General features: G+C 42.1%; 3 protein-coding genes across 3 annotated transcripts in view; all 3 read right to left on the reverse strand.

Annotated features, from left to right (window-relative positions):
• LOC105926536 (polycystic kidney disease 1 like 1) overlaps nucleotides 1-4354 on the reverse strand; it is a 28748-nt gene extending 24394 nt beyond the window's left edge. Inside the window, exons 1-6 of the mRNA XM_036125754.1 lie at nucleotides 4273-4354; nucleotides 3951-4119; nucleotides 1481-1720; nucleotides 1255-1387; nucleotides 955-1158; nucleotides 559-740 (exon numbers count right to left, since the gene is read on the reverse strand). Of these exons, the coding sequence (XP_035981647.1) occupies nucleotides 559-740; nucleotides 955-1158; nucleotides 1255-1387; nucleotides 1481-1720; nucleotides 3951-4119; nucleotides 4273-4354 (1010 nt within the window). The remainder of the gene's footprint in view (nucleotides 1-558; nucleotides 741-954; nucleotides 1159-1254; nucleotides 1388-1480; nucleotides 1721-3950; nucleotides 4120-4272) is intronic.
• Nucleotides 4355-22837: 18483 nt separating this feature from the next.
• LOC105926793 lies at nucleotides 22838-23884 on the reverse strand. Its single transcript, XM_021316961.2, has 2 exons — nucleotides 23720-23884; nucleotides 22838-23493 (listed from the first exon to the last, which is right to left on the reverse strand). Exons 1-2 carry the CDS (start codon nucleotides 23819-23821, stop codon nucleotides 23101-23103), a joined length of 495 nt encoding a protein of 164 aa, XP_021172636.2. The 5' UTR covers nucleotides 23822-23884; the 3' UTR covers nucleotides 22838-23100.
• A 1253-nt stretch (nucleotides 23885-25137) lies between these two features.
• On the reverse strand, nucleotides 25138-27885 carry skida1 (SKI/DACH domain containing 1). The gene has a single exon (XM_012863254.3). The coding sequence runs from the start codon at nucleotides 27883-27885 to the stop codon at nucleotides 25555-25557; it is 2331 nt and encodes a 776-aa protein (XP_012718708.2). The 3' UTR covers nucleotides 25138-25554.
• Between the last annotated feature and the right edge of the window lie 98 nt (nucleotides 27886-27983).

Genomic DNA, 27983 nt, shown 5'->3' on the forward strand with positions numbered 1-27983 from the left:
TACCCAGTCGCTGCAGCAGCTTTTAAGTAGCACATCCCATCTCTGAGCTGCAACGCTAACTCTACAGAATTTGTAGACATGTCCCAAAACTCCACGAGTGCCTGGCTTTCTACTACTAAATTGCAAGGCAGATGCACAATAATGTGATGCAGGTACTGATAAGTGTGGTTTTAACTAGTAAAGATAAGGGTTTTCAATGTATCCAGAAGCTAAACACACAAACTAAACATCTCAACTTCACAAAGTAAGGCGTCAGCTGCTGTAAGGGGGTTGTATCAACCCCTACCACTGTTGGTCATAATTAAGTCCTGTAATTGAAGTTTGAGCTGTATGAATAAGTCCCTTTAGCGTATATTCACATTGAGTACGGAACATTTTTAATATTTTCTTAAATTTGACACAAATGATGCTCTTCCTCATTACTCTTGAAGAAACTCCTAGTAGATTTCATACACAACCAAATACCACCCAAAACAAATATTAATTTGCAATTGTGTGTGCCTCACATAAACTAACATACCTCCCAATAAAGTGTCTGATGTGGATAAAGGTTTGTACCTGAGCAGGTTTCTAGGGAAGTCCGGATCATAGGATTTCTGCCCATCCAGGGTAACCATATTGCTGCTTTCCTTGCCTATAAAGAAATTGGTGCCGCCCTGGATGAACGCCACTGGAGGCCTTGGCTTCACTTGAAAGGTCATGGTGTAGTTACTGTACACCACACTGCCGATAACCTGAACCTGTGGAGCACAAAAAAAAAAGATGCTCAGTTCTGTAAATATGGGATTGGTAAATAAATTCAGTTTAAGATTCTTTTAATTGAACAAAGTGGAGACAGAAAGCTCAACTACGGCGACCTTTCGAGCTAGAAGTTGAAATGTTTTTACCTCTTCATCAACATTTATAGAAACCAGTTAAAGATTGAGCCTACAATAGTTTTTTTCCATGACTTACTCTCGCTGTGGCCGTGTAGGTGTCATACTGTAGGAGATGGCTGGGCAGCATGAGGCTTTGGCTTTGTGTGTCTGTGTCAGGCAACGGAATAATCTGGCCTCCAGAACCAAACAAAGTCCAGGTGTAGTCAAGGCCGTCTGATATGTCACAGTCCACGTCTGCCTCAAACGTAACCCCCAGATGAATAACGTCCTGCCTCTGAAACTTGGCGCAGAAAAGGAGATTTATTATTTTCCCTGTGACTCATCTATTAAACACTTTTCTTGCGTGACAGAGTTTAGGTAGAGTTTCAGCTTGTACCTGCAGTTTAAGCGGGCCCATCCTTTTGACTGGCGGAGGCTGACAAGCCCGGTCGACGACAAAGACGTGGCTGCTCAAAGACGCAGAACTGATGAGATTAGATGCAGTCACTTTGACGACGAACTCTCCTAACCTGTTGACGTGCAGCATAAAAACACTCGTCATGTTCTGGAAAAGAGAAGCCCACCGAAACTATCGCTACGTTCTGTGAAATTGGCCGTCTCACCTATGGAAGACATGGTGAGCTGTGCTCGGTCCAGGCCTGGTTGGTCCGTCTGCGAAGCTCCACATGAAGGTGAGGTTGGTCCCAGCACTGACTCTGCATCTCATCGTGAGAGTCTGATTCCTGAGGACCGAGGCCTGGTGAACCAGCCTGCTGAGCTTCACGGCTCTCTGGACCTCGACGGGAAACACATCGGAGGCGACGGACGTCTCGCCCCAAGACGCAGCAACTACCACCTTGTAACTATGTGAAGACGGGGGAGCATTTTATTATTGGATACTGTATTAAGAAAAGCAATCACAGTTATTGTTACCACTAAAACTGAATGTCAATATATATATTTTTTTTGAATATTAAGGCAACTAAACAATGCAGTACGATGTTAATGTATGCAATGCTGCAGTCTAACATGGTATGATGCAATGGAACATACTATGATACAATGTCATGTAATGACACCCAATCCTGCAACGTGCAATGACATTTATTACAATACAATATGATATGGAGCAATAAAATACAAAATGTGAGGCTATATTAGTATAATACAAGATTATATTATTAAAAAAAAAACATAGAATACCATATATGATTTGCTGTTTTAGGGTGCAGTGTGAATCAATGCTTTATATTATGCTATGATATGATACAGCACAACATTATGATACAATGGGAACTGAAGATAGTGGACTCTTATAAGAGCCTGGGTGTTCACCTGAACTTTAAACTGGGCTGGAGTCACTACACGGACGCTCTTTACAAGAAAGGTCAGAGTTCTGGGGGCGCCTGAAGACCTTCTTTAACTCTATGGTGGCATCGGCCTTCTTCTATGGTCTGTTGGAGCAGCAGCTTTATCTGTAGCTGAGAGGAAGCAACTTGATGACATTATTAGGAGAGCCAGCTCTGTCCTGAGATGTGCCCTGGACCCAGTGCAGGTGGTGGGAGATAAAAGGACTGAAAGAAAAATCACATCATTGATGGACAATGTCTCCCTCCACATGCATGGAGCTGTTGCAGAGCTGGAGAGCTCATTTACTGACAGACTGCTGCATCCTAGATGCACAAAGGAGCGCCTCTGCAGGTTATTCTTCCCAGCTGCTGTCAGACTTTATCATCTCTGCTGCTCCCAACAGACTCAATAAGTGTTTGCATCATACTAAGGGTTGCACGGGTTCTGATCCGATCGTTAATTGTCTGTGCTGTTCCCAGATGCTAGAGAGCTCCTTGACTCTTGTGACAGTGGTGCAAGAGTTAAGGCGTCCTATAATAATTACTATTATTATTATATATTACTATGGTGTAAAACGTTTTGGGGTCGTAGGACTAGTTAAAGCGCTGTGCAAGTACAAACCATTTACCATTTCCCAGATGCTAAGGTAACTTGCACACACCTTAGCTGCTTTGGGATGCTGCTGCACTAGATAGACTTTTCCACTGTTAAATATTTTCCACTGTGCAATATTTACTCTTGTATTTACTTTTTTATCTTCCATTCTTGACATTCCTTGAGAGCAAATTTAGATTACGGTAGACTAGTTTGTTCTTTTTTTCTTCTTCTTCTTTCATTGCTGCTGATTATGTGTGATGGTCTGTGTGTTTGCACCTGTCACATCCGAATTTCTCCTTTGTGGGACAATAAAGCAATTCTTATTCTTATTGTTATAACATAATATAACGTAATTTGATACTATATGATAGGATACTATGATGTAATCCATTCATCCAGCCATCGTTTATATCCTATTGTTCTTGCAAAGTTGTGGAGAGGCTGGAGCATGTCTCCATCGGTCCATGGGAGAGGTCTCCAGGGCCAACACAGAGACACACAGGATGAACAACCACACACTCATACTTAGAGGCAATTTGGAGAGACCAATTAACCTGACAGTCCTTCACCAACACCGAAATTTACGACAATAACCGACGTCATTTTGCTCATGTTGGTATTTTTAGTATTTAAAAAAAAATGAAAGGAAAAGTTGTTTTTATCGGTAAAGGCAGGCTGTGGCCATATCCCTTTAAGATGCTGCGCTACATGTGCAGTCTGTAGTCACGTGACTCCACGCCATCCAGTCTGAGACAAGCGAAAGAGGCGGCGCAGTTGAGAAAATGGAGGAAATTTTAAAATGCTGAAGCGGTGGTGGTATAGCTGGTCGAGGAGGAAGATGAGCAGCTTTTCAGCACTTTGCAGCCACATCTGATCTCTGGTCCAGTCGCACGATGGAGCCGTACGTTAGTTCCACTGTGTTAGTGTCATTGTCCGTTTATTGTTATCGAGGAGACCTGCTCAACATATCGCAATACTGATTTTAGGCCACATCTCCCAGCCCTAATATGATATGACACAATATGATATAATTTATATTTACTTTATTTTGGACTCTGCAGTGGCAAGACAGCTGCTTTCACAAAACATGTGCAAATGTATAAAGAGGCGATTATTGTGTAATTATATTCTAAGTGTGACTCAGACCTTCCAGGGTTGTCATATCTTTTTGTGACGGTCCTTAATGAGGTTCTGGCCAATTTGGAGTCTCCAAAGTCCCAGAAGAACTCCAAAGGATCCGGTATGTCGGTGACAACCAGGAAGATGACGTCCTTATTTGTGGGATACACTTGCCGCTCTGCATAAATCCTCACGGCTGGGGGACAGAATTGACATTTTTAGTCAGTACACAAAGCTAATAGTGAGAAAGAAGTAATGAAGAAGTCCTAAAAATTATACACAACATGTTTTCACTCTAGAAAAGAAGACTCATGTGTTTTCTTTTGGGTGTTTTCTTTTAACCTCTTACTTTTGTCCTGTTTACTCTGAGCTGGTGGTTGCCATGCTGTGATATCTTTAGCTCGTAACTTCCTCTTCCCCTTGACACACATTCTCACGCTGCTGCACAGACAAGAGACTTCATTCTCAGTCTGCAGCTGAATCACAAGCGTCCCGCTGCGGTTGAAAAGCAAAACCGCGGCCGCCTCGGCCCCTGCGGTGCAGCTGCTGCTTCTGCACTTTACCGTCGCGTTCGCCGGCGGAGGGACGGTCACAACTGACTCTGCTGCAATGCTAAATGAAACCAGACACGTCTGGCTGGATGCGACCGCGCTGGGGACGCCCAACAGCAGCTCGTGGTTACAGTCCTCCTCTGTGCCAATACGGTTCAGGAGCTTCAGGAGGCGGGCGTCCTCAGAGACAGCATCGTCTGTTGTCGGCCGACAGTCAGGTGCATCCAGGCTGAGGTCGGCGATGAAAGGACCTGCAGCTACCTGCAGGAGACACACAGTCAAAGCATCCAACAGTCAAAGCAGAGTCCCAGTGTGCCTGGCAGGTATCGGCCAACATCACCAGCCCCTGGCAGGGTTTAATTAGGGGCCTGCCTTGTGGGTTTGCTCCAGGCAGGGTGGTAGTATCAAGTAATTGCCTTATGTCATGTTGCTTTGGGAGATTTCTATTTTTTTACAAAGCAATGTTCTTGAAATTAGGCGACGTTAAATATTAGACTACTCAATCAAAGCGGATTTAAGTTGATTTGGACAACGTTGTGCTTTGCAGGGGAATTCATCTCGGTTAAACAACGTCACAAACCTCAGTGTGTTTTACTGGGATTTTATGTCATGGAGCAGCACAGGGTTAACCTGACCCTAGCCAGAATAATTTCGCTCCGCCTAGCTCCACTCATCCATCTGGAACAGATCCATAGGAATGGCGTTTCAGAAGGCTGGGCCTTATCAAAACTCCTTGCATATGATTGGATAAGCCACTTGTCTGTCATCTTTATCGACGTGCTATTTCAACCACTCACACCGAAGCTAACCCGTGACGCTGATGAGAGCGACGCAGGAAAAAACAAAACAGAACAGCCAACAAAAGCCTTCAGAGTCGTTCTCTGATGTTCTTTTAATGAAACAATATTAGGTAGATTGTACAACACGGAAGAAATAGCAGCATCAATGTTAACGCTTGCTTCCTCGATGCGAGCCACCATTGTTGTCTAAATCAAAACAGTCTCACGTCACGGTCGCTTCTCCACTACGTCACATCTGTGAAACTCCAGCCCTGCGTCCTGATTGGCTGGACAATAAAATTGGTTGGAGAAATCACTCTCTATGGGAGATGTCCCAGATGGATGTGAGTGAAGCTAGGCGGAGCTAAGCGGAACGAAATTCATCTGACTCGTCAGGTTAGCACAGGGTGGCACCTAGTTGTGAAGAGGAAGAACCTTTTGAATTCAGTGTTTTCCCTTTTGTTTTCAGCAACCCTTTATTCAGATATTTTTTAAATAGAATAAATTTTGTGACAAGATTTGAGCCTAAACATGACTGGATTGGATCCATTTTGGGGTTTTATTACTTCATCGTGTTAATTTCTTGCCTTCAGCTTTGTTTTAGTCATTGTTTTGCAGACCTTTGGCGCAACCTTTGCTTGTATTATAAAGCTGACATTGAGGTGCGACTCAAGCAGGATAAAATTGGATTGATAGGACTAAAAGGATTGGATCTCTTTGTCTTTATCTGTATCACACCCGGAGAGGAAGCTTGCTCTTAATAGGCCCTGCAGAAATGTAACCAAAAAAAATAATTTGAATTTTATCTTGGTAAAATGGTTGAAACTGGACTGAACTAGATTTTTGTTTGTTATCCCACTTAGTGTTAATTAATAGTTGGAGAGCTATGACGTCATAATTCAGTGTAAAGCAGAATGATCGCAACTTATACTTGACCCTCTGTCAATGTGCAGGAATTAGAGAAATTTGCTTAGACTGTGTGTATAAGTGTCCATTTCTTCCATCAGAACTGGACTTGAGGAGGTGACAGCCCGCTACTACGTCACTGCTCGTGTGATTCCAGGAAAGGTTGGTGGCCGGTAAAATCCTGCATAGTTTTATATAGAGCAAAAGCCTTTATTCTGTGTTTGACTCCAACCTCAGTTATATTTTAGAATAAAAGATGATGTGAAACAGATTTAGAATTTTTTGTAAGAAAAAACTGGCCGCAACAAGCTTTAACAGACAAAAATTGCACTTAAAAATCTTTATTTATTTGTTTGTTTTGCACACCACAAAACGCACACCATCACAGTTTGGTTGCTTAATAATTGTGAAACAGCAATGTTTGACATTTTTTCTTTTACGTGGCTAATACTATTGTAAGAAGATGAAAATGCTAAGACTTGTTAAAAAATATTTAAGATGCCCGTTTTTCTCTCTTTTTTTACATTACTTGATTCAAAAGATTTAATTGTGAAAGTAAAATTAAAAAAAGTGTGATTGTCTACAGATTGTCTCTTTAAGCTTCTATCTTTACAAAGTTTTAGTAGAACATAAAGTAAAAGATTATTTGGTGGAATAATGTTAAGCGAAAATTAACAAATGTGTGTGTGTATATATATATTAAATTAGATATATATGTCAATTTTCTGAGGCTTGAACGTTTAGTGATTGTTTCCATCACAAAATAAACGTTTTCATTTATTTTCAAGGCTTTATGGTAAAACTGCTGTTTGAGCAACAAAGCACACATACTGTACACTCCAAGTGAGAGTGTTATTCCTTGTGTTGTTTCTCATATGCTTTCAGCTTCAGCTGCTTTTATCTTGTATACAGAGGATTGTCTGAAAACATTTAAGGAGCATTTTGAGGAGCTCCTTAAAATCCACTAACTATCCTGTTCTCGTCATGCAAGAAACAACGCTGTAATGGTTTAGTAAACTGTATTTACACTGTTTTTTGTTGTTTTTTTTTTGTTTGTTTTTTTGCAATGCCAAAAGTTTAATAATTTATCCATTTTTAAAATTGGCCTTTGGTCTAGTATCACCCAAAAAATAAATACCTTTCAAACAAGAAAATACAGATTGTGTTTTAATATCAGATGAGTAATCCAGCAACGAACTAAGAATAATTTTACACAAGTGATTCATTTTTAAAAAAATAAAACATGCATATTTGCTCTTTAGCACCAAAACTAGAAGTTTTAGAAAATACATTCTTGGTCTCATTCTATTGATAATAATTAAAAAAAAAGTAAATCCTTAGTCTGATGTGTATGTGTGTCATGTCATTTGTGTGTATCCTAAGTCTGTGTCTGCATTTCGGAATGGTAAAACATGGTGACAAGAAAAGATTCTTGGTTCTACTTTAAATTGGTAAATAATAAGACGTGTCAATTGTGTAAAAAGAAAATAATAAGAGTTTAAAGACAAAAAAAATTAGACCACAATAAAGCCGTTCATTCGTCCTGACTTACCAAAGTGCTTTTCAGACAGTCGGAGCTGGAGCAACTCACTTTCTCCACATCCTCCATTATTGTCTCTGGCTGCTTTTGCCCTCGGTATGAAAGCACTTCCACTCCTTCTCTCATATCTGCCTGCAGGGTGACAGTCACAGGGTGTGCGCTGAGGGGGCCTTGGAGTAAACAGATCACTAAGCGGAGGGTGAAGAAGGAGCTGGGGACGGGAAACTCTGAGGGGAAAGTGGAAAACGAGCAGAAGGACAACAATGTTAAAAAGAAACGTTCTCTTCTAGACGTGAGGACTTTATGTTTCCCTGGAGTTTTTAACAACCAATCCAAGGGCACAAAAAGGACCAATCATCTGACACATGATGTGAACTTTGACCTTTTTGAGTAATTTCTAAAAGGTCCGCGATGACAGGAGAGCAGCGCGGCCCTCCAAAACCGCACAACAGGGAATCATAAAAACTTTACAGATTATTTTTCTCTGCGTATTTTCCTAAAAAATGCTGAAATATTAATCAGACAACTTGCTAATTTTTTTCAAATAAATAACTCGACCTTTTCCAAAGGAACCAACATCTTAAAGTAAAGCAGCACAGTTTAGAGATATTTGTTTTTTTAACGATCAGATGATTTATAAACCATAAAACCAACCGTTTATTGTAATGTCAGTATATTACGGTAATCCTAATTACACGATCCCATTTCCTTAGCTCTGCTATGTAAAGGATTTTTTAAAATTGCATTTCAAATCATAATCATTATTTTGCTAACTTAGTTTAGCAGGATGTGTTGAGACTTGTTTGCATGTTGTTACTTTGATTTTAACCTCTGTAAACTACTTTCATTTCATTTGACTGAAACGTGCTTTTATACATCAAATCTGCTTGATTGAGTTATACTGTGATTGGAATTTGAACCTACAGAGCAGTGGTTCCCAAACTGGGGGGTCGCGAGACACTATCTGGAGGTTACAAGATGATCTAATTGACAATCCAAAATTTCTGACTTTACAATGTCAGAAATATACTTGTTTTAATATAGAAAGTTTCTGCCTTTAATCATGGAAAAACAGTTGTTGTTTTTTTGTGGAAATTCACTTTCCTGTGGCAAATAATTGATTTTCTTTAATCTGCAATGACTGTAATACAAATTTCTATTTTTTGGAAATTACAAGAATAGCCTTATAATAGTAGACGTGCAAGAATGAAGAAAATTATGAGTAAAAACTTATATATGAGAATAAAGTTATGCTTTTACTAGCATAAAGTCACACAATTATTTGCATAATTGTTTCAAAGTCCTGACACTAATAATAATTTGATGCATATTTGCTAAAAAGATTTAATAGTTCCTCATTTGTGAAACTGACAACTTTACAAGATGATCAACATTCCTCATTTTAGCACATGGGGAAGAGTTCTCATAAAATTACTACTTTATTCTTGCACTTTTATGACTTCATTCTCATAATACAAATAGCAGTGAACCCCATAAAGTGTGGGGTAAATAAGTGTTTATTTTATCTTATTTTTAGAGAATGCAGTTTGACAGAATTTACCACATCTTTCAAAAATCCAGGACCAACCTATATCAGTTCTGTGTAAACTGATGCAGCATTGGAGTTAAAATGCTAATAATGACCTAACATGCTAATAAATGCTAACTATTACTCTATTATATAACTGTTTTCTCAGTTTAAGGTGAGTTTTTGACAAATCTATGAGGCATATTATACAAGATATTTGAAACCAAACATTAACTGAGATTATGAATTGCTGAGGAAGTGAAAAAGTAGTCCATCTTTTTTCTCCCAAACAAACCACTTAAGTCATAAAGTAGACTCCGTACAGGAGAGTTATACGTGTAGCTCAGTAAGGTACGCTAAGAGCGTCTGACCTGCGCTCTGTTTCCAGCATCCAGTCAGCTTTCCAGAGGCTTTCCCGCTAAACGTCCTCTCAGGCCCATCAGACACACTCAGATAGAGAAAAAACCTTCCTTTGCCTCTGTGGAGTGCCACAGATCCTTCGGATCCATTTCCAACATTTCCAAGAGGGAGATAATAAATGGGACTGGAATGCAGAGAGAAACGGGGTCAAACACAAAGGGCCGACTTGCCAAGTGTCAAAACTGTTGTATTCTTCTTAGCTTAGGAGGACCAGAGGGTGAAACCGAAGACTGAGAAAAGACAGAGCTCCTTCCCACCTTTGATTTTCACTTCCTTCTTTCACATCTATTGTCCCCTCCCTGAGAGAAGAGTTAAAACAAGCGCTGACCACCAGAGCGTGAGGCTGGTTTCCACAATAGCAAGTCTCTGAAGACAATGCTGCAAACTGCCAACTTAAACAAAACAAGAACAAAGACAATGATCAACACAGATTACTACCACAATAACTACGATTTCAAGACACGCTGATGAAACAAGAATTTAGAATTGGTGTAAAGTTTGGAGCTCACGTATTTTATTTGGGCAGACTTTAATTCATGGGTAGGAATAGTGTAAGTTAAACAGCTAAAACATGACTGAATAAATTATTTAAATTCCAAACATTTCATGAATCTACTCATTGAATAAATCTGCAAAATTCTTATTGATTATTAAAATGTATTCTTTCAGCTCTGTTAACAAGAAGCAAAAAGTAAAAAAAATAAAATAAAAATAAATTTGTGATTAAGTTGTCAAACTTGATTAAATTAGGAATATAAGGATTTTCAATGACGGCTGTGGCTAAGCTAACTGGTTGCCTCCAGGTTAACAGGCTCAGCTTGCTAGCAAGTTTGATTTTAGCACTGTTGCTAATCCAGCTAATGGCTGGATAAAAACTTAAATTCTTTCTCCAACACAGAAACGTTCTCGACCACAGTTATAAACTTTTTCAAAGATCATATATTTATTCACAGCAAAAGCTATGTAAATATGTCAGCTAACCGTTCTCTACTAGACACCACAAGATCGACGACGAGAACAACGGTACCTAATGGCTGACTGACCCAACATCCGCAGCTAAATTCAAATGTTTGATTGAACTAATCAAAATGTTTAAGTAGGATTTATGAACAACAGAAAGGATTTCATCTTATATTCTTAACACTAATCAACATTACATTTACAAGCTAATATGCCAGGGTAAAATTGTACTTATTTTAATGGCTACTGTTTAAAAACATCCAAATTTACTTTTTACAGTGCATGTTTCCAACTGAACCAGGATAGTGTTAAGAAAAAAAAAATTATATATTATTACTTTGTTTTAAACTGCAACAAAAATCTTATTTTTTTTATATTCTTTTGAATTCCCTTTTTTTCCCTTTAGTCCAAAAAGGAAATAAGGATTTTATATGAATTTCTAGGCTGCAGATTAACTTTTGAGCTTTTATTTTACTTAAAACAACAGAACAAAAATTGCTCTTTCCATAAACTGATAAATAAAACCAAAATGTTCTGGTGATATGGAAATACATAAAAGCGGCAGCGCATTGTAGCATAATATGGGTCATACATGTTTTATGAATTTACACAAAAAAGTGCTTTTCTATCAATGCTCTGATTGGATTACAAATCAAAGTTACACTGTAAAATTTAATTTTGTGGGTTATTGAATGGTAGCCATCAAAATCGTGGTTATCGGCTACTTATTTTATTATTTTATTTTTGTTAGTATTTAACTGAGGATGTTTACTCAGTCAACTTTTGGCTCGTTTCACTGGTTGTCCTCGGTGTCCAGCAGAGAAGCGTAAGGCTGCTGTGTTTGTTTGGCTTGTATAATGAACGAATATATGAAGGTGGTGAAAGTTAAGAGCTCTCAGAAGACTTCTGGTTTTAAGGTCAGCTGTATAACGAGTCAAGAATGAAAGTTTCTTGCCAACTTTAGCTGCTGTAGTAAAAGTGCTAATGTAAAAGGCAAGCTTGCGAGCAATCTGAGCCTCTCAAAGCAGAGAAGCCATTGAATAACACAGTTTAAGGGTTGTTGTCTGAGAAAAAAGTGCACATGTTTAATTTTGACATGAGATTTAAAGGTAAGGGTACGTTTGTTTATTTAAATTCTAAAAGTTTTTGCCAGTAAAATCTGTGCCCTAATGCAAAAGCAGTCCCTAGTTGTCTGTTTTGTTTATTTATTTTTTTTCATAACCAATGTAGCTATGTAAGTAAATATGAAATACTGGATGGAATTCAAGTACTGTTTAATTGTTAAACATTTATTTCTACTCAGATATATTCCTTTAAAATCTTCTTAAAAACAGAAATAATTAAAAATTGTCACATCATTTCCTTCATTACATTCTAACAGTTTGTTTTGTCAGTGTATCATGCTGTCACTAGAATATCTTGCCATTTTAATTTATCATAATTTTTTTATTATTAATTTTTTTTTTTTGACTATAACATTTGATTTCTTGCAAACTGTTTTCGCGTGTAACTTCTAGAGCCGAGCCCTGACTGGAAGTTGCAGCACCAACTCACCCGTCACGCAGGCAGCGCGCAGAGCAGCTCGCTGGGTCAAGGTCACGGACACCCGTGGGTGTAAACGCCCGGATGGAGCCGCACCAGAGGGAGCGCGGGGAAACCTCCTGACCTGGAGGCGAGGAGGACGCAGAGGGAATGCAGCGCAGAGCGACGATCAGTGTGTGGAGAAGGGCGGCCAGCATGTCTGCTCCTCCGGGAGAAAAGGGCCGCGGGGAAAGCGAACAGCCCGGGTGTCCAGGACGAAATGAGGAGGACGGACTGCACCGCGCTGTGGCCTATGTACAAGGTGGGAAGGAGGCGAGAACAAAGCGGGGACGACTGTATGCAAATAACCAAGGTGCGATGAAGAGAGGGAGGAAGGAGAGGAGGATCGTTTAATACCACAGGGGTCAAGCTGGAACATTTTTTTTTTTAGAAAGGATGCTTTGAAGTGGAACAACCGCATGGTTGAAAGTGGTACATTCTCGAAAAATTCATGGGAATTTGGGAGCAATGTTTTTATAATAGTCGATTCGGCTGCTCCCTAATTCGTGGCCCTTCACAGCAAGTCGTTGCAGCTTGCACACAGACCTTGGAGTTTTTTTTTTTTTCTTTTTTGTTTTACGCCGGAAGCCCTTCCGGACGCAACCGGGATTCGAACCCGTATCCCCCCCCTTCACAGAGACGCGGACTACGCCCCCTACAATGTAATAATAAAATTGATACTTGTGTGAACGTGAACGCATCTGCTTCGGGTTTACGCCGTTTGAGAGGGACGTGATGACCTTTCACAATTTAGGTTAAAATACAAACGTGGATTAACTTCTAGCTTTCTTTAAACCTGAGATCTGAGTTAAACTACTTTAAATCACTTCATTGTAAAAGGGTTAAAGCTAGAAAATGGAAACATCAAGCCAGATTTCTAGATTTTTCAAAGCAGAATCAAACGATAGGTGAGCTCCACTGCCGACTGTTTGTCTCTAGCTCAGAAATAATTTGATCTACCTAAACAGACTATATGGAAAAATAGACAATCTGAGACAAAATATGCGTGACATAGACTTTATGTCAGATGCGTCTATAGTTCATCTGGCTTAAAAGACGATCTATTTTAGTATCTTTACAGCAGCACATGAGTGACACAGTCAGATTCATCTAGGACATCTCACACGTGACAGAAGTTATTTTTCTCTCAGGTGCAAAAAAAGAAAAGAAGATGTTAGACAGTGTCACAAAGTGAACATGAGGGTCACAATACGAGTTCAAGAGCAAAGCAGGGCCCGGAGTCAAACAAGAAAGCAGTGTAAACATGTAAAACATTCAATTTTATTTTTCCCTCTTCAAGTGTATTTATGTTTTTATTCTTCTAATGTAGCTATCCCACTTTGGAGAGGCTGAACTGTGCCTATATAGCTACTGTTTTTATATTGTTGGTCTTTCTGTCTGCATCTTTTCCTATAATTACCTCGTTTCAGAGAGGCTCATGATTTCTCTAACACTTGAATAAAGCTAAAAATGAATATCACCCGTAGCCTATCTCCATTTTTAGGAGAGCTTAAGTGATGCGTTATGTTTCTCCGCCATGCGCTTCAAAGGAGCTGTCTGATTGAAAGGACACAAAACCCGCGCTTGGATCTCCAACTTGCCCTTTGCTGAAAAAAAAAAAAAAACAAGAGCAGGAGAAACTCCACGGTCCACCTTAAAAAACTCTTCCGGCTTTTTTGACATCCCCTTTAAGAGATTTTTTCCTCTGGGCGTCACGGACAGCAGGGGGCGCTGGCAGACCGCAACATGTCTGCAGCGGAACACTGTCCTCAGGTTGAAAGAGGCACAACGAGGGATTCAAACACATTTTCTCTCTCTCTTCGTTTTTTATTTATTTATTTTTTATCCTGGAGCATATTTCTTTTTATTTCGTTTATTTTCGTCTTTCATGTGTTACAGCACGTCCCCCATGCTATAAAAACACCGAACAGGACTTGATGTAACCCCCCAAAAGAATCTGGTTTGAGCTCCGAGTTTTATTTATTTTTTTAAATCCGACGTTTTCTCGTGTGATCATATATGAGTCATTACAGCAGCAAATTGGGATAGGAAATATGTTTAACTCTATCGATCCATTCGGAGAGCGTTCAAACACTAGTTGGTTTGTTTTGAAAACACGGGGCAGAAACGCTGCAGAGACCCCCCCCCCCCCCCCCCCCCCCCTCCTGGGGTCGACCCAAGGACCCCCGGTGTACCCCGGATCTCACGTCGGGGAGAATTTTCCAACCCACCCGTGAACGTCTGCAAAAGCTGCGCACTCCCGAACGTGCGCAGAAACCCGCCGCTTCGGGGGCCCACGAGACTCGAGCGAGCGAGCCGTCTCCCGTTCGTTAAGCGCGCGCGCTGGTTTCGGTGCGCGCACGCGGTGATGTAATTAACGCACAATCGAATCAACGAAATGTTCCGCGAGCAGCAGCTGCCAGCCCTGCGCAGGAGGCGCAGCCGGGACGGAGGGCGCCAAGACCGCGGAGCGAGTCGGTTATGTAAGCGCCCTCAGAAAAAAGCGGAGCGGAAAATAGGTCGGCTGGGACCGGGAGGCTGTGGAGGGGCGCGAGGGAGGGGGGGGGAGCGATGGTTGAAAGAAAATATTAATGATATAAGGCGGTTCTGGGTAGTCACCCTTTCATCACCATAACTGGATCAGTTTACGGCAGGAAAAAAAAAAAAATAAAATAAACATTTGACAATATTCAAAGTGAAAGGTGACCGGATATCAGTTTCTTCATATGTTTCTGTGACAGGTAAACTGGAAAGCACAAGGTGCCACGTTCACCGTGGGGGTTCCAGACCAAGTTTCACCAGGTTAAATCTGAATTAAACGTGGCCAGGAGGACAACTCCAGACAACAACCTGATCACCCTGAATAATTTCATCTGCTTCAACAAGATTCTAGTCAGCAGTTTCAGGAGCAATTCTCACGAGCAAAACCTCTATTGGCTTTTACTCAGCAAATCAAATATTATTGGTTTGAAGGTTGACCTGTGGGTAGCAACAAATGAATTTCTCTGGGTATTCTGCAAGGGTGTGAAATTAACAAACGTACCTAAATAAAACCAAGTACAATTAAATTAATTAAAGGCATTCCTACCACTTCCTTTCAATTTCAGAGGAATAAACCTTGAAATCTTGTTTATTTGGACTATTTTGACGCCAGTAAAAGCTTTCAGTACCTGAGCTGTAAGCCTCCTTTCAGCCCAGAGGCAACACCGCTGTGATACCCTGAGATCATTTCTATTATACCAGGTCATTAAGAGAGTAAAAAAAAAAAAAACATAATGAAAGAAACAAAAAACTTTTAAGGAAAAATGGGAGCACCTTGGGAAACCACAAATTAAACATGTCACTAAAATCAAATAAAATTCCCTTTTGCGTCCTTTTAATTTCCTTAAAGTTATTCTGTTGCTTCTATGGTTTATTAGATCGTCTAACACTAAAAACACAAAAAAAGTGAACCAGAGCAGTTTCCCACTTTACAGTTTTTTACGATTTATATCGATTGCATAATCACATAATTATCAACACCTTACATTCAAGGAGCAAAACGTTGAACCAGATTCTCACCAACACAAAGTCAGCCTGACACTTTTTGCAGAACAAGTCACACGGTGATCTGCAAAAACATTACACACGCTTGTCTACGTTAGACAGCACCGCAAAAACGCAGCAGGCGAGATCACCTGCTTTCAAGCAAAATGGGAGAAGTCAGAGGAAGAAGAGGGATGGTGGAGAATCCGTCGAGGAAGAGGACAACCTGGAACAGGAGGACAATGTCCTCAAAGAAAGGAGAGGACCAAATTGTTCAAATGTCAGCTGTGAGAGGATGGATCCATCATTTTAAAATGTGTAGTATTTACTGTAATTTATGTTCTTCAGATTTCTTTTGGTTTTCTTCTTTTACTTTATAGTATTTTAAACCTGCACTGGTAGTACAGTATTTTTATTTGTCTATTTTCTGGGCTTACACCGTCGTCGGAGTATGTTTTGTTGCGATACTCTATGTTGACAGATTTTAATTGTATGACAGAAAAAAATATATAATATTTTTTCAACAGTCTGCAGCATTGATCTTGTGTTGTGTTTGGTGAATTTACCATGTTGTGTATTTTCACTTTTTCTATGCGCTGACAGCAATCTAATCCCTGAGAGGTGGAATGGGTAAACACAGCAGTGTGTAACTGGTTCACACAGAATTAAGCCTTAAGAAATGTGTGTGTTTCATCCGGGTAACATGATATGGTTTTTATATTTTTTACAAGAGTGTTTTATTTTGCACAGGAGCCGAGGTGTTCTGCACATTGCCTGTGTGGCTTTGCTACTTGTGTCTAGTGTTTTTGAAATTCGGAGGCTTCAAAATTGTGCTTAAGCAGTCAGAACAAAAAAAATTAAATAAAATACTGTAAATGGAAGAAGTCAGAGGAAGAGCAGTTTGGGTGAGAGAGAGAATCAGTGGAGGAGGTAGAGGCAGAGGGAAGACATGAAACAGGAGGAGAGGACTAAAGTTGTTAAATGTCAGCTGTTTAAGGACGGATCCATCATTCCAGACGCTTCTCCCCACATTGCTTGACCATACTGATGAAATTCTCTGGCCAGATCCAGCTAGTTGAAGAGGTTTTAGTATTTACTGTAATTTATGTGGTTCAGATTTCTTTTTGTTTTCTTCTTTTACTTGACATAACCTTTAACCTGTACTGGTACTACCGTATTTTTTATTTGTCTATTTTCTGGGCTTACAGTGTTGGAACACATTTTTGTAGTGCTAGTCTATGTTGACAGATTTTGGTTGTATGAAGAGAAATAAATCATATTTTCAACAGTCTGCTGCACTGATCTTGCGTTGTTTTTTTGGTGAATTTATCAGGTTGTATATTTTAATTTTCTCTGCAGGCTTCGCTTATAGTGCTCTAATCGCTGAGAGGCAGAATTGTTAGAAGTGTTTTGAGTTAAACACGGCAGAGTGAAACTGATTCAAACAAAATTAAGCCTTATGAACTCTGTGCGTTTCATACGGTAACATGATATGGTTTTTCTAGTTTTTACAAGAGTGTTTTACTTTGCCCAGGATCTGAGGTGTTCTGCAGATTATGTGTGTGACTGTGCTATTTGTGTTTAATGTTTTGAAATTTTGAGCCCTGTTTTCAAAATTCCACTTAAGCAATTGTAAAAAAAAAAATAACTGTATTATGTTAACATTTTATTTCCAGTTAATCAACACATAAAAACAGTGGTTGTTTGGTTTGAAACAAACAACTATGTAATGTTCACGACAATCATAATAAATCAAAAACCCAACAAACGCCGTTTTTTTTATGTGTTAACTGGAAATTAAATGTTAACATCAAGTGGATTAATGCCCTGATTCACTTTTTTTAGTGTAGAAAAAGCACAATATTTTCAAAATCTCCATATAAGCTGGTATGACATGAATGTCCTTAAATTCAGTATTATGGAAAATATGACGTGTCACTAAGTCCGGTACAAATGAGTATAAGTGTTTATGTGCTACATCTATGTGTTCAATCAGTTAGATTCCAGATGATTTTGTCCTGAAATTGTTCTTCATTTCTGAAGGAGACCTTTAGGACTCTGTGGCCCTTTTAGAGTCCCACTTGCAAAACACTTGCAGAGTACTAACCGAGAAGCTTGCAGCTAGAGCATGCATGTTAATGCACAATACGGTTTTTGGAACGGTTTTCACTTGATTTTACAGGACATGCTGGTAAATCGGATACTTTAATAGGCTTGGAGCTCTAAAAGCCTATTAAAATCCAATGCTTTACTCGGGTCCCATCATTTCTGCTTACGATTGTAGCTTATTTAAAAGGCAATCTCACCGCATTCTTTGTTCTGCGCCGTTCCAGCTGATGCATCATCGTTAAGGATGCTCTGTGACACTCAGATGGTACGGTAGGTGAAACACGGCCTCATTTCGCATCTCCTTGAAATAAAGGTTTGGTGGGATTTTTGTTGGCGGGGACTCAAGCAGGGTTGGAAAGCAAACCCAATTGCAGCCTTCTGCATGTGTGAGCCTAAACATTGCAACAAAATCTCCTCTGCAGGGTTAGGGTTGGAGCTGCTTCCTGCACGGTCTGGTCCCATCTTTGATGAGCTGTCACCTTGAAAGGCTCTTTTAATTGTAATGTGTGTCATCCTTGATGGCTAGATGAACTAAATGTATGCTTGGCCCTAAGAGACTGGAACTTGAAGACATAACACAACAGTTGGATCAAGACATGTAGGGTTTTGTAATAGTTGCATTTATTAGAACAATGCAAATTTGCATATCCATATTTATATATATTTTTTTCAAACAGGGGTGTGCTCGTCTAGATTCATCACCTGACTGCAAACTCCTAAATACCCCAGAGATTGAGAACTGTTGGTTGAAATCTCTTCTGGCAAAAGCCCAGACGACCCCAGAAGAAGAGTCCTATTATATTTCTCTGTGGTATAGTTAGAAAAAAACTCCCTTTAAGAGCAGAGGAAGAAAAGGAAGATCATCCACTCAGATCTGCTTCAGACACTTCGGGTCTCTCGCCTCCTGTTGCCCTGCAGCGAGCAGGGAGGTTCTTGACAAATAGGCTCCTAAAGGTGAGAGGATCTGTCGGCTTAGGCACAGGGCGGCCGCACTGACGTACTAATCAATACAAAACAAGCTGTGGCTTGAAAAGCAGGCAGATAAATCTGAATGATTTTCTTCTTCTTTTTTTCTGGGGGGGGGGGGGGGGGGGTATGGGACAAACAGAAAGGGAGCTGGTTCCAGATTCAATCTCTATTTGGCCTGAGTGTTTTTTTTTTCTTTTTCTTTGTTTGTGTGTGTGTGTGTGTGTGTGTGTGTGTGTGTGTGTGTGTGTGTGTGTGTGTGTGTGTGTGTGTGTGTGTGTGTGTGTGTGTGTGCGTCAGTGGCTTTAATTCAGCCCTGTTAGCCTCGGCTCCTAGTCCTATAACTCCCTGGTATGAGAGGGGTCAAAGGTCACTCCTGCTTGTGGCCATGTTCAAATCCCTCCATAGTGTGCGGCATTCTCTGCAGAGCCCCGGCTTCAGGAAAGCAGCGCCTTAATGGTAGCTGTATTTAAGAGAGTGGGGGATTTTTAGCCAGATTTATAAAGTGAAATTTATGTGTCACCATGAAAAAAAACTAAACAAAAAAAACTTCAGGGTGTTTCAAATTCTTTAGGCATATAGAAAGTTGTAGCGTCATAGTGAAGATTAACAAAGAAAAAAACATGCAAGCATGTAGGTGAGACAGTGAGGTTCTGGTTTTTAACAAAGCAACAAGAAAGTTTTCTTTTTTTTATTTATAATTTTTATTTATTAAGTATTTGTGTTTGTTGCATGGTTTTCCTAGAAAAATTTTTAAATACCCATGTTAGGTTATAATTTTTAAAGCTAATTTTAAGTTTCAAGCCTATTGTTAAAATTTTAAGAACTAGATTACTGATTTACATATACTATTTAACAATAGCCTTAAGAAAAATAGGCCCACTGAACATGAAGAAATTTGACCAGCTTTATAAATGTATGTATATATATATATATATATATATATATATATATATATATATATATATATATATATATATATATATATATATATATATATATATATATTCCAAAATGTCAGAGTTTGTCACATTAAATGTGCTGATTTTCTTTCTGATCGCCTCTCTGCTCTTCTGTCCGTCAGTAAAGCAGGGTCTACTTGATGGCTGATTAAAGCTGAAAGTCCTCACATCCTGCTCATTTGGCTCCCTCTTGTCCGTAGGAAAGCTACAAATGGAGTGGAGCTGCATGACCGTGCAGGAGCCCTCTTGCGCAAGTTACAAATATATATATATATATATATATATATATATATATATATATATATATATATATATATATATATATATATATATATATATATACACATGCGTAATTTTGTGCCATCTCAATATGCATGCTTTAACATACATCGTAGCAAAGTCTTACCGATATTTGGAAAACTGTTTATTAATTTATTACTAGGTCTTAATTGTAAAGTACTGTCAAATATCAACAAAAACAAAGAAATCTAACATAATTTTATAATAAACACGCTCTCCCAGTATTCAGTGCCCACTTCTTTAGTGAAAAGGTCCAACACGCCCACTTTGAAAGACATAGTTTGTCTGTTCACAGCGTTTTGCAAATGTCTTTTTTTTTCCTCTTCTTTTTTTCTTAACCAGGACAGAGCTGGATCCCGTCTGCTGGGAGCACGTCGGCCAACAGGGACACCGTCCCTCCCTCCGACCCGACCCCCGTGTCTGTTCTGGGGCGCCCCGGGTTAAAAATGGCAGAGGCACCGCTGCCTCTCCGCGCTCGCTCGCTTCTCTCTCTTCCTCTTGGATTCGCAGCGCTAGTGGCTGGAGGTGTTAAGGGAGTTTTTTTAGCAGTATATTCTTATTAAACATGAGACATGCTGATTTTAGCCGAGTGTTCAGCAGGAAACGTTGTTTGTATGATTAAACTTTACACTCTGTCCCTGAAAACTGAAGCGCTCCTGGTCTTGGGAAGGTGTCACTTTATTTACTGTTTGTGGACGCATTGAAATGTTTATGAGCCATATCATTTGCTGAACATTGTGCGTAAATGTGTACACGCATTTTAACTTCTGACGTCGAAGTTCCCAGAGTGCTCTGTGGGAACATCTCATGGACTGCCGCGGTAACAATGTGTTTCCGTGCGGGCTCATCAATAAATGGGTCAAACCCCCCCTGAACCGGGCGCAAACACCTTCTTTGTAAAATACATAAAAAAAGACAAAACTCTCTTTCAAGAATTGGGTTGAATTGATTGTTTTCTAGCAAACATTACATATTTTTTTGGTTTTTAACCCAACAAACAGCTTTTTATGTGTTAACTGGAAATTAGTGTAAACAACGTGGAAAAAAAAAGGGTTTCAAACGTCAAAAAATTTGCCAAACAAGCCTGACTTTCTGTGTTTTTGCTGTGGTAAAATTTGGACCGGACACATTGGCTGAACAGGTCGTCCCCAGATTCAGTCAGGGCAAGGACTGACAGACCGGAGTCTGTGGAGGGATGTTTCAGATACGCTTCTCATCGGTGTGTAGTAGTAGGAAAAATTATGAAATCACAAAAAGATCTTCCTGGGGTTTATATTTTATTTTATATATATATATATATATATATATATATATATATATATATATATATATATATATATATATATATATATATATTGTTTGGGGTGGGGGTATTTTGATGTATTTTAGCATAAAAATTTAGAGTTTATTCGCGCAAATCTTTATTTTGGGAAAGTACGCAGCGCGGTCTCCAGTGAGCCCAGAAAATTTGCAGTTTGGACAGTTCGGCTCCTTTTTTTTTTATTTATTTATTTATTTTATCACGCCGAACCAGACCCAAACTGATTTCTTCGAGTGTAGAAGGTTTACTGAGAGGGGCGGCACTGAACTGCCAAGTCACCCGTTATTCTTTGTCTATTTTGAATGTTTTGTCTATTAGTCAGATATTTCAGAGCCCATTTCCACGATGGACTGGAGAACGCGTTACAGTCGAGAAAGATTTAATTGTCTCGGACATCAATGCAAAGCGCTGACCCCCCAACGCATTGGACTTGTCTGTCAGCATTACCCCCACTCCCCAAAGAAAAAAAAAAAACACCACGTAGTGAAGTGACACTTTATGAACATACTGTTTCCCCTCTTCATCTTTTATTTGTGCAGCCCCGGGAGTGTGTTGACGCTTTTTTTTGTTCTTCTTCTCTGTATTCTTTCTATTGTTATTGTGTAGAAGTTACAGTCTGCTGCTTCCCAATCCGCGCAGGAATTTAACCCTGCAGCAGCAGCAGCAGCAGCAGCAGCACTGCTCCCAACATGGCCCCTGCACACTCCCGCAGCAAGCAGCCGCCTATCCGGGGGCCAGCAAACCCGCAGGAACCCGGCCAGCCTCCGTCAGGCACGGGCTTTGTATACGCTCTCGTTGATGTGAGGCACATTGCGGCGCTTTTAAAGAAGCGTTTGCAGCTCTCGTGGTTGGCGTTGTTGTGTAGCACGCGTTCGGCTGCGTGTTCCCCTTGTATTCGGCGGTGTTATGTTGCTGCGTAAATGTGTGTGTTCGCTGCGTTAATCATCCCTGCTCAGAGGAAGCGCGCCATCTATGTGGCCATGCCTCTTTCTGTGTGAACAGGAAGTTGCTTAATTCATTTGATTGAGGTTTTGCTCATTTTTCTGTGCAAAAACCCTCATGTGCAAAGTGGTTGGATGCATTATTGTTTGGCGTTCACCCACAAAGGAAGGGAATCCCCTCAAATACAAGAGCATATCCCAGCGAGGGAGACACTATTTAGCCTTTTAAATACATTTGATAAATTTAAAAAAAAAACATGTATTTTAAAACTGGGTGAGGACTTTTATTCTGAAACCCCCTGGGGATATAAGTGTTATTTAATTGAGGACAACCTTTTATCAACGTCTTCCAAATTGCTCATATTAGCGCCAACTAAAGGGTGTGCGCATTTTTTAAAGGTAATTCAAGTCAAAAGCTGAAAGCTGTGATCTCCTATAAAGGTTCATGAAAGTGAAACTTGTTTATCCTAAAAAAAACAACAACAATAAACCCGGAAGCCCAGAATAAAGAGAAACGCTGATAACCACACTCAGTCCCGTTTAATGCAGGTTCCATAATTCAACAAACAAAACAAAACCAAAAAAAAAAAAGAATAGAAAGGGAAAGTGCTTCAGAAAACCACAGTTCAAGTTTCCATTTCGAGTGCAGTTGTTCTGTGTTCACAACAAAGAATCAATATACAAGAAAATCCCCCCCTCGTAAAAAAATTCACAAAAATAAATATTCAGTTTCATATATTTATATTTATATATATATAAACAGCCAGTGACTTAAAAAAAAATCCGCGTCAAAAGAACCGGACCTCAAGTATTGTAACATTTGTCCAAACCAGCTGCATTGGGCGAGGGGCGTAGCCGCTCACGCGCACGCTGATGCACTTGTTTACGTCGGTTAGGGTCACTGTCAGACCAGCACCTCTGTGCGTCAGCCGGGCATTGTGCGTGAGGAGCTGCGTGGGAACCAGCATCTGCGGGTGGATATAGCCCCCTTCATCGTGCGCCGTACTGCATCCTATATGCTTTCTGACGCGCGTGTGAGAGGTTACAGGATGGTTAACGCAGCAACACACCTCTCTCCGGCTCGCTGCTCCAGCCATGCGCCCGTGTAGCAGGAACAGGTCGCGGCGTGGCGTGGCGTGGCGTGGGCCCGAGCACTGGTGGCACACAGAGTCAGGGACAGGCTGAGGACATCAAAAGTTCAAGTTTTAGTTGGGGAGTTACACAACCCCGTGGGGACCGTGTGTGTGTGTGTAGGGGGGCATCTTCCACACTTTTATTTCGTTCTCCTTCCTTTTTCTTTTTTTTTTTTTTCTTTTTTTTTTTTACAATCATTCCACAATATCTCCAAGTGAATACCACCCCCCCTTATTTCTTCTGTGCTTGTGAGTAAAAGCTGACATCATTCACCTTTTTGGGGGTAGTGGGGGTGGTTGTTGTTATCCGCCTCACCATGCTAGGGGCCCCTCTATTGTGGCGGGACAGAAAAGCATGCCAATTAGCAGAGTGCATCCTGCCACTGCCACGAACGCCGTGGACACATTCACTTACAGGACAGAGAGAGAGAAAAAACAATGTCTGGTGCAAACTTCAGCCCCTCTACATTTAAAGGTGTGCGCACGCACACACACACGTGGGCTACATGACGCATGTCAGAGCGGCCATGTTCACAGAAAGGCTACATTCAGGATGCGTTTCACAAATAAAGACAGCAACGTTTCACTCAACCCTAAAACCCTGTTTTTTTTTCTTGTTTTTTTTTTTTTTTTGAAGGGAGGGGTACGTTATGTAATCCTTGGCTGCACCTTTTCTTGTTGAAATTATATATATATAAACAATCAGGAAATTACACTAGTTAAACAAAGAAAGGCTATTATTACAAAAACACACATAACTGAATCACGTTTTGGTACAGACTTAATTCCGGCCGGATTTGGCAACAAAGTCCAGCCGGAATTTAGTAAATCTCGTTCCCACTAACATACAATCAAATCCCTGTTTTTTATAAATATAACCAAGTCTGATATTGAGGATTTGTGTGTGTGTGTGTGTGTGTGTGTGTGTGTGTGTGTGTGTGTGTGTGTGTGATTTACGAGTTAGTCTTAAGTCCCCCCAAAGCTGAAATGGTCTAAAAGTGCAACACTTTCAAGCCTTTCCCTTGTGCTTTGTTGCATTGTCTCTGGCCAGAGCGGTTACAAGGTCTCCCACTGTTGGACCCCCCCCCCCCCCTTCATTTACTACATGAAATACACTTTAAGCACCCAGCCTGACCCAAAGGTGTCGTGTCTGCCAGGCGGACGCGCAGTGACTGAACTCTGGTACAGCATCGTGAGACGGTGGGAGTCCATGGAGGAGCAGTGTTCTTATTTCCTGATTGTCAGATTACGTAAGGCTTACGCTGCGTCTTGGGCCCCCGTTGTTTATGCTGCCACACGTTTGCAAACTTTGGGAAATATCTCAGCTGAAAATCTCAAGCACCCCAATAATAATAATAATAATATTATTATTAATAATAATAATGTCCACATTTGTATTGAACCAACCAAACAGAAAAAGAAGGAAAAAAACAGTTTTCTCACAGTACATTTAGGCTAATTTGGCCATCATTAAAAAAAATAAAAAAACAGCGCTGATTTATTTGAGAATGTACCACACGGCACATCATTGGAAACCCTGATATTTTGTCTCTCTCTCCTTTTTTAATTCCTCTTATTATCATTATTATTATTTACAACGTGAAACAGTCCCTGCCAGATTAAAAGGTTGCTTCGCCCAAAGGAATGTTTGATTTTTAATTCTCCTTTTTTTTAAACAAAAAACAAACAAACAAAAAAAAAAACGGGGTTCCTCTTTTTAGACAAAGAACCGCATGAAACCCTGCTGCCCAGACGATCCGTCAGGTCGGGGCCAAACCAGGAAACCGGATGAGAAGAGCAAAACTAAATTGAGAGCAACACATATTGCTTAGAATCAATAGCTTATTTGGAAAAGAGGTGTTTTTTTTTTCAGGCAATAATCCACAGGATGGGTCTCGCAGTCCTGTGGAGGCTTCGAGTGGGATATTGTGGCTTTTTCCTTCGGGTGGGGTTTGGGGAGGGGGGATGGAAACGGAATGTAAACCCCGGTTGAGAGAAACAAAAAGTTTGAAAAATATTATAAAGGCAAAAGGGTGAGTGATCACAGGCTACGTGTTTGGTTTGAGACTGACATCGTTGGGGCTTTTTTTTTTCTTCTCTCAGCTCAGCTCAGTATTTCCTCGTTCTCTGAGTGTGCTGTGGGGGAGGGAGAATCTGGCCGCCTGGCTGCCACCTCCACACGGGGTGGGACGGAGGAGGAGGCCCGGGGCCCCTCAGCGAGCTCAGGGAGTAAGCAGGGCACAAATCCCCGTTGCTGTCAACGAGGAGCGACGGCGGGGATGGGAAGTTTGCCATGAGGCTGAAAGGCGTCTTAGCGAGGGCAGCCGCCGCCGCCGCCGCTGCTGCGCCGCTGGCGGTGCTGCGTTTGCGTCTGCTGCGTAAATCCTCCGCGGCTGAAGAGGACGAAGAAGACGAGGAGGAGGAAGAGGGAGCCTTGTTGACTTCGGGCACGTTCTGCTTTATGTGCGCCCTGGAAACTCGGGGTTTCTTGGCCTCCCGCCCCGGAGCCCTGCAGGTTTTGTTTCTCTGCTGCTGCTGCTGCTGCTCCCCCTCCTCCGCGCACGGAGCGTCCTGGCTGCTCCTGCGCTGCTGAGGACCGCAGGGGGACCTGGGGGCCGCGTCTGGGCTTTTCTCCGCGGCTTTAATCCCGCTGCTGGGAAAGCCTCCGTGTCTGACGGCTCCGCCGAGATCCGCCCTATCTCCTTTGCATTTGAGCGCGGCGGCCGGGCTCTGCAGGTATTCATACTCGTCGCAGCTTTCCTCCACTTTCACCTTCACGTTGCCGAGGCTGAAGGCTGTCCTGCCGCTGTCGGCGTGGGGGAAGGCGGTCGCGGGGGGCTCCTCGGGCTCGGTCTTTATTCTTTTCGGCGGAGGGCTCGGCTTCGGCTTCTCCCGCTTGTCGGCGGCTTTTTGGAGCTTGCCAGGGTCGAACCCCCGGCACCCGAACGAGGCTGCGTGAGAGGCCTCGCTCGGGTCGTAAGGGACCGGCTCCTCCTCAGCCCTGCTCGGATCGGCCTCACGCCCTTTGCCTTTTGCGGGCTCGGTGAAAACGCGCCCCTCCGCAGCCGGACTGAACTGCAAAGAGTCCTTTCTCGCTCCACCAAAGTCGCATTTTTGATGTTTGCTCTGCCTGCTGTCGGCATGACTCAGCGTCCTGTGCTGCTGGTGGTCGTCGTAGCGAAAGGTGGGCTGCAGAACCAAGGGCGCTTTACCGGGGTGGAGACCCACCCGCGCACGTCTGAACCGGATGCTTTGGACCGAAACCCGACTTGAAACGGAGCTGGAGTCGGACTGAGACGAGCTCTCCTCGTCTTCATCTGAACTGACCTCTGAGCTTTCCGACGGGGTGTCATCCTCGTCCTCCTCCTCCTCCTCCTCCTCGGAGCTGTTGCTGCTGCTGCTGGAGAAGCCGGAGCCGAAGTCCGAGTCCCGGCACGGCGGGTCCGAGTATGTGCTGCAGGACTCGGTGTCGCTGCTCTCCGGGAAGTCGGACTCGTTGTTGCTGTTGCCGTGGTGGTGGTGGTGATGATGGTGGTGGTGGTGGTGATGGTGGTGCGGTCGCGGGTCCAGATAGAAATCCGGGGGGAGGTGGAAAGCGCCGAAAGAAGCTCCAGAGGTTTTGGGCTGGACCAGCAGCACCGGCGGCGCGTGCAGATGCGCGTGTTTGCTCCGGCCGCCCCCCTCGCGCCTCCTCTTCCTTTTGTGGAGCGGCTCGCCGGCTGAGCGCGAGAGCCTGGACTGAGCTGCCGCTGCGGCGGGGGACGGAAACAGCACCGGCTGCCGGAAATGCGCGTGCCTTTGGCTCACAGCGAGTCTGTTCCCTGCAGATTTGTCGGTTTCATAGTTTTTAAAGTGTTTGTGGCTGGATTTAGCCGTCCAACGGTAATCCCGTCCGTGGGCTTTGTGGTAAAACTGAGGTAGTTTGGCGTCGGTAAGGCAAGAGGAAGGACCCAGCTCCCTTCTCCTCCCCGTTCTGCCGTGCAGCGCGAGGTTCTGCGGGACGCCGTGCAAACTGAACCAAACTTTTTCCTTCCACATCAGCTCCGCGTCCGCGCGCAGGACGCCCGGCGGCGCGTGCTCCTCCTCGCCGTCCGCGCGGCGGCACGCCGCTTTCGCGTTCCTCTTCTTTGCCGACTTCAACACCCGCTCCGTCTTGCAGGAGATGTACAGAGCCTCCACGTCCTCCCGCGATATGAGGGTGCACTTGGCGGCGTGGAAAGCAATGGAGTTTATTGCCTTGAGCTTCCGGAGCTCCTCCAGGTCGCACTGGTGCTTCTTCACCTTCAGGTAGTCCATGCGCTTGTGCACCGTGGTCCGAGGGATGTTCTTCAGCAGGTCGGTGAAGACCTGAGACAAAGCAAACATTTGCTTCCCTTTGATGAGCAGGTATCCCAGTCTCACTCCTTGCATTTCCTCAAACCCACACTCCAGGTCTCCCATGTTTGATGCATTAATCCACGTAGTCTGCGTGGACTCTGTGGATTCACCGGCGAATGGCACAGGGACGCCACTTCAAGGCATCCTGCATACCTTTAATC

This window comes from Fundulus heteroclitus, chromosome 21, assembly GCF_011125445.2.
Source record: "Fundulus heteroclitus isolate FHET01 chromosome 21, MU-UCD_Fhet_4.1, whole genome shotgun sequence".
NCBI lineage: Eukaryota > Metazoa > Chordata > Actinopteri > Cyprinodontiformes > Fundulidae > Fundulus > Fundulus heteroclitus.